Source organism: Gadus macrocephalus, chromosome 17 (assembly GCF_031168955.1).
Source record: "Gadus macrocephalus chromosome 17, ASM3116895v1".
Classification (NCBI taxonomy): Eukaryota; Metazoa; Chordata; class Actinopteri; order Gadiformes; family Gadidae; genus Gadus; species Gadus macrocephalus.
The window spans coordinates 5338930-5346429 of record NC_082398.1 but is presented as its reverse complement, the minus strand read 5'-3'; the positions used below and the strand labels follow the sequence as shown (position 1 = coordinate 5346429).

Sequence of the window (7500 nt, the reverse complement as noted above, 5' to 3'; positions counted from 1 at the left end):
CACTCTGCACACATATGCAGTCACCTGAGGAGGCGTGGCTACGTCTAGCTGGAAGGCCATTGGCCGAAAGAGACAGAGGAGGGATTGGAGATCCCCCCTCAACAGATGCTGCACAGCTATTGGCTACCTCTAGAGCTGAGAGAGAGACACAGAGAGATAATCTGTTTAAATAGTGATTGTTAAGAACTATATGCTATATATATATATGTGTGTTTGTTAGTACCAGTGTGTGTGTGAGTGCGCGTGTGTGCGTGTGCGTGTGCGTGTGTGTGTGTGTGTGTGTGTGTTTACCGGTTTGTTGCAGCAGCTCATGTAATCCCTGAGAGAACAAGAGGTCTCTCAGGCGCGTCACCTCCTCCTTCAACTCTCTGATCAGTTTGGCATTGGGGTCCTCATTGATGACCGCGTTACAACGGATCTGTTTGGCTCGGTCGGCATACCTGAAACACAGATTATACCAGATTACAATCCCCTACACACACATATTATACCAGACCATCATGCCTAAAAACAGATTATAACAGTTTATACCAGAGTATACCAGATTAACATAAATACACACATAATATACCAGTTTATACCAGATTAACATACCCACATGCATATTATACCAGATGACAATTCCTACACACACTGAATTATTCAGATAATACCAGAGCCTCACACCACCACACAGATTATAACCAGTGTACACCAAAGTAACAAGATATAGAGATAGAAACAAGGCAGACAGACAGACACCAGACAGACAGACAGACAGACAGACAGACAGACACCAGCCATACAGACAGACAGACAGACAGACAGACAGACAGACAGACACCAGCCATACAGACAGACAGACAGACAGACAGACAGACAGACACCAGCCATACAGACAGACAGACAGACAGACAGACAGACAGACAGACACCAGCCATACAGACAGACAGACAGACAGACAGACAGACAGACAGACAGACAGACAGACAGACAGACAGACAGACAGACAGACAGACAGACAGACAGACAGACAGACAGACAGACAGGTGTCTGACCTCAGGGTGCTCAGGGTCTCCTCATAGTTGATGTCCGCCGGACTGAGAGCAGCGATCATGGCGGTACGCGAGTTACCTCCTGGAAACACAAGTACCTTCACGTTAGCACACATTACACATCACTCACACGGTACCATGAATCCACTCAGAGCAGCCGGCCAACGCCCTCTGAGCTTCATTAACGCTGCCATCGCATTACATAATAGCAGTTAAAAAGACAGCAAAAAATAAAGAACTCCCCTTGAAAGTACTGAAGAATGAAAGTATTTGGAAATATGAAGTCGTCCTCGGAAAGTTCTGTTACTACTATGGTGTTGGCATCCTCACAGCTGCTGGTCTACTGACACAGGGAAACCATCTAACAAATAACATACCTTATATATAAATAAAATATAAAATATCATATATTTCTTCCAGCGAATATCTTAGACATCAATATTGAGCTCCCCAGTGATTGTTATGTTTTGTGTGATATATATTCCGTTTGGTAAATCTAACGCAGAATATGAAGTGGTCTGGCGGACAGGCCTTGGACAGGACTGTGATTAGAAAGCTTTTCCGTTGCCAGGTTGTTACTAAGATCTTCACTATTTACCAGAGTAATAAAGGAGATGTCTGCGTTCCACTTGAATCTCATGCTAACTGATTTTCCGGCTTTAGTCAGATAATTTGTGTTTCCAGGAACCCAACAAGTAGTGTGAGCTAAAAGAGTTTTATTTTGAGACAGAATTGCCCAACAAGATGAATGGACAAGCTAATATCTGAACGTTTCACAAGAGACCTCGGTAGAAGTGGGATTACCCACTCCTGGGCGGGATGTTAATAATGCACGAGTTAGGGCTTAGTTTGCCTACGGGACGTAATCAAGCCGCGGATTATCTCTTTCTCAACACACGTTAACACACGTTACTCCGCACGGTCACGAATACTGCGTTAGAGATGCAGAGTGTGTTTCAATGAGAACAGACTCACCCAGGTTTTCCTTAAGTAGCCAGGTAAGGACTGAGTCCCTGTAGGGAATGAAGTCACTTTTCCTCTTCTTACACCCCTGCGTCTAGAGAAGTACAACATGGATTACAGCATGTCAGTATGTGTCAATATAACATGTTGCATGTTATTAATACGCTTTTCCTCTTCTTATACCCCTGGGTCTAGGTAAATACATTGTACTTGTATGTATTATAGAATGTTGATACAATACAATATAACATGTGACTGTCACATGGTATTAATATGCTGCTCCTCTCCTTACAAGCCTGCTGCTAGAGACATGCATCATGTTACTATAGCATGTCAATATAATACAATATAACATGTTACATGTTATTATTATGCTGTTCCTCTCCTTACACGCCTGCTGCTAGAGAGGTGCAACATGTTACTATACCATGTTCATATTATACAATGAATACACAATATATGTTAAGATAACATGCTGTTGATATGCTGGGTGTGTGTACCTACCATCTCAGCCAGAGCTGATATCACCTTCCCCAGTGTGGTTAGAGATTTGTTGATATTTGCTCCTTCCTGCACACACACGCGCACACACACACACACACACACACACACACACACACACACACACACACACACACGCACACGCGCACATTAAGATATAAGATAGAATATATGACAAATAATTGATGACCTCATCATAAACTCTATTGTCGGCTCACCTTTAATCTGGTGCCCTTCGCCCCAGAGGAGTCGGCCCTCTCACTTCCTGCTAGGTCTACCAGACTGATCTTACTAACCTGGAGAGCGAGGGAGAGAGACTATTACTACTGACACATGAGAGAGAGGGAGAGACTATTACTACCAACACATGAGAGGGAGGGAGAGACTATTACCACCAACACATGAGAGAGAGGGAGAGACTATTACTACCGAGTACCGACACATGAGAGAGAGGGAGAGACTATTACTACCAACACATGAGAGGGAGAGAGAGACTATTACTACCAACACATGAGAGGGAGAGACTATTACTACCAACACATGAGAGGGAGAGACTATTACTACCAACACATGAGAGGGAGAGAGACTATTACTACCAACACATGAGAGGGAGAGACTATTACTACCAACACATGAGAGGGAGAGACTATTACTACCAACACATGAGAGGGAGAGAGACTATTACTACCAACACATGAGAGGGAGAGAGACTATTACTACCAACACATGAGAGGGAGAGAGAGACTATTACTACCAACACATGAGAGAGACTATTACTACCAACACATGAGAGGGAGAGAGAGACTTTTACTACCAACACATGAGAGAGAGTCTATTACTACCAACACATGAGAGGGAGAGAGAGACTATTACTACCAACACATGAGAGGGAGAGAGACTATTACTACCAACACATGAGAGGGAGAGAGACTATTACTACCAACACATGAGAGGGAGAGAGACTATTACTACCAACACATGAGAGAGAGGGAGAGAGGGAGAGAGGGAGAGAGAAAGAGACTATTACTACCAACACATGAGAGGGAGAGAGAGAGAGCGAGAGAGCGAGAGAGCGAGAGAGAGAGAGAGAGAGCGAGAGAGCGAGAGAGCGAGAGAGAGCGAGCGAGAGAGATACTGTGGATGTGTTTCACTGAAGTCGTTACCTTCTCAGTGTCAAGGCCAGTCATCTGGTCTCTTCGTCGCTGCGTGAAGACGATGGTGAACACTGCGTGGGACCGGGACGACGTCTCATTCATGTTGGTGGCTGCTACTGTCCTGGATCATTATAACATCATCAATACCGGATCAAAATATGATCCGATATATCGTCAATAAATAAACGATACATCATCAATACATATTTGAGTGAGTGTTTGGCGCTGATGGAGTGTGTGTTGCCAGGGCCTCAGAAGCAGGTTTGTGGGTTGTAGAGTGTGCGCTGTGTGCAGTACAGTGTGTACATAGTATATACCGTAGTATACAGTATATAGAGTACATTACCTAGCCTGGTTGCCGGCGTCCATCAGCTCATGGACGTCGGAGAAGCAGGTGACGGCCAGCTTGGAGAGGTCCTCTACGTAGGGCCCCAGGATGGGGTGCTCCCGGACCCGCAGGCTGCCCCGGGACGAGGGGTCCGGGTTGGGGTTGGGGTACGGGTTGGAGGGGTTGAGCAGGTCGCGCACACGCTCACAGTAGATCTCCATGTAGGACACCTGCAAAGGGGGAGGAGCTTAGGTCGCCCGGCCCGACAGGGTACCACTTGTGCAAATAACCTAAACCTTTAAAGGTCCAGTGTAGATCCTGGTGTGTGTGTGTGTGTGTGTGTGTGTTTGTGTGTGTTTATGTGTGTGTGTGTGTTTGTGTGTGTTTATGTGTGTGTGTGTGTGTGTGTGTGTGTGTGTGTGTGTGTACCTCTACAGAGTACTGGAGGTCTGGGTCGGTATTTTCTCCGGTTCGTCTGAATAAATCTTCACACATCTGGACAGAAAGACACAAGTTATACTTAGATATGATAAAGTATACAATATGATACAGATCTATCTGATACAGTATGCGTATAATAGAGTATATGTGATACAGTGTATCCTCTACCTGAGGTATGATTCCTTCTTGTCCGGGCTCCTGTCTGCCCATCATAGTGTAGCTCTTCCCTCCTCCCGTCTGACCATACGCAAAGATACACACGTTGTATCCTGGAGAAACACGTCACCGCCGTCATCCTCCCCTTCATCACCATCAACATCACAACCCTCATCATCACTTAGATCATCATTCTCATCACCAGCAGTTCGCCAGACAGTGTTTGACAACCTAGGATGGAGCTCTGTGATTGGACATGTGTGACCACCCAGGACTAAACCTTGTGATTGGACAGTGTGTGGACCATCCAGGATCAAGCATTGTGAATGGACCCGTGTCACCACCTAGGATGGAGCTTAGGGAGAGGACAGTGTGTGACCAACTAGGACGGAGCGCACTGATTGGACAGCGCGAGACAGTCCAGGACTAGGCATTGTGATTGCACATGCGTTACCTTCGAAGGCATGCAGCAGCATCTCTTCCCCGATGTCCTTGTAGACCTGCTCCTGAGACACAAAATCTGGCTCTTCCACCTGAAACACATTATATGATACACTGTTTACTGACTGCTCCCTTACGTTCACGCAACACAAGGGGGTTTACGGACCCCTTACGTCCTGGCGGACCCTCCTTGCGTCGAGGCGCCGCAGCAGCAAGGGCTGCGATTGGTCCGCTTCCTAAAACCCGACGCAGAACCAAAACAGGTTCAGGACTGCGTCGAAGCGTCTGCGTGGTCCTTGCGTTGCGTCGACGTGGGACCCTAATCAGCCCTTTAGGCTTTGCATGGGCTTGCCCCATCTCCCTTCAATTACTTCATTAAACAGAGCTGAAAGTTGCATGGGTCACCAGCACCAGCACTAGGGGGCACTGTGGTACCATATAGGCCCACCACATTGGAACAAACGCTGATGTCAGTATGGGAAGTACATGCAAACGTTGGAATGGCCCAGCACTTGTGATCAGGGCGTGCCCTGCACATCCCGATTTAAGACCCTTCTCAAACAATGGCTTCAGGCAAACCACAACTGGGATCAGTTCTAGCAACACATGCTGTACAATGTGTTTAGTCATTTACAACTTTTGTATTTGTATTTGCATGTTGCCACTTGTAATGTTTCTGTTAACTGCTTAGGGAAAACAGATGTAAATAAGCTTTTCTGTTAAACTTCGGCATGTTTACATCTTGTATTTTATTTTTACTTACAGTAACTTGCTCTGTCCCTTTCAAATAAAAGTTAAATCATTAAAATAAATGAAAGAAATATATATTTATCTATATACACACATATATATATATATATATATAGACAGACATGGATTTAAAATGATTATACACTTTGTGTGTGTGGCGTCTCACCGTAGTGTGGGACCAATAGGAATAGTCAAACGTGAAGTTCTTCGCTCCATCTTTGGGTTGTTTGGGGTTGGAGATACCTGCACACACACGCACACACACACACACACACACACACACACACACACACACACACACACACACACACACACACACACACACACACACACACACACACACACACACACACACACACACACACACACACACGTTTAACCAAAATACATCCTATTTAATCAAATAAAATATATAATAATAAATAATAAAATATAAGATAATCCTATATATCATTATGATATAATTATTTCTAATATCATAGGACCGGCACAATACGAGCTAATTGAATGTAATTTAACATAATCTGATTTAATCCTTTCTGTTCAATTGACACACTTATAAACTCATCTGTTGGAATGTCACCATGTAGCATTCCTCCACACACTCTGAAACACACTGGAATGCAGTGGGTGCACGTGTGCGCGTTTGTGCGTGTGCGTATCTCTAAAAATAAACAGTAACAGATCACATGACCACCAAGAAAAGTTTGTCAATAAATAACAACACACTCTACTCCACACTTACACTAGTGTGTAGTATTGTGTAGTATAGTATAAAGTTTAGTGTGTAGCAGGAATGTGTAAACTACAGTGTGAAACGTAGTGTGTAGAGGTGTGTGTAGTAGTGTCATAGTGTGTAGTAATTTGTAGTTTAGTATGTCGTGTTTAATAATGTTTTTAGGGTCTACCATATTGTGTAGTTAGCAGTATATTGTGTAGTTTGTAGTATAGTGTGTAGCGATGTGTAGCTTAGTGTGTAGTGTGTTATAATGTGTGTAGTGTGTGATATAATGTTGAGTAATGGGAGGCATAGTGGAGTGTGTACATACAGGTTGTGTTGTAATGCGTAGTAGCGTGTAGTAGATTGTGTACATACAGGTGGTGATGTTTAGTGTGTGAAGTAGTGTGTAGTATAGTGTGTACAGGTAGTGTTGCATAGTGTGTAGTAGAGTGTGTACATACAGGTAGTGTTGTCCTTCATCTGGATGATACAGCGAGCGTTGCGGTTGGTCTCTCTGGAGTTAAAGGGCGGACCCTTACCGCCACCTTGACCGATGCCCCCCGCCATCTTAACTTCACTCCCACACCTACATTTAGCCAAGAACCACAGCTCATCAGAGATCAGCCAATAGGAAAGCAGCACATTAGATATCATCCAAAAGCAACAGAGCACATCAGATATCCATCAATAGGAAGACAGCACCAATAGATATCAGCCCGCAGGAAGACAGCAGTTCAGTTCAGATATCAGCCAATAAGAACAGAGCATAATCTTCAATATGTGTGTCTAGTCCGATATTTAGTGTGTGTGTGTGTGTGTGTGTGTGTGTGTGTGTGTGTGTGTGTGTGTGTGTGTGTGTGTGTGTGTGTGTGTGTGTGTGTGTGTGTGTGTGTGTGTGTGTGTGTGTGTGTGTGTGTGTTTGAATGTTCTGTCACGTAACACCTCCTCCGGTATGTCGATTGCTCACCTAGAGACACCACGCTCACCACAGCCGACTTGACCTTATGTATG

The 7500-nt window shown here is 44.6% G+C and overlaps 1 protein-coding gene across 1 annotated transcript in view; it reads right to left on the bottom strand.

Moving 5' to 3' along the window:
- The window catches only part of LOC132445741 (kinesin-like protein KIF1C), an 18094-nt gene that overhangs the window by 10073 nt on the left and 521 nt on the right, over nt 1–7500 (bottom strand). Inside the window, 14 exon segments of the mRNA XM_060035856.1 lie at nt 25–135; nt 292–440; nt 1038–1116; nt 2010–2091; nt 2502–2567; nt 2717–2794; nt 3662–3773; nt 3999–4210; nt 4410–4475; nt 4590–4690; nt 5032–5110; nt 5935–6011; nt 6951–7019; nt 7022–7075. Coding sequence (XP_059891839.1) covers nt 25–135; nt 292–440; nt 1038–1116; nt 2010–2091; nt 2502–2567; nt 2717–2794; nt 3662–3773; nt 3999–4210; nt 4410–4475; nt 4590–4690; nt 5032–5110; nt 5935–6011; nt 6951–7019; nt 7022–7075 — 1335 coding nt within the window.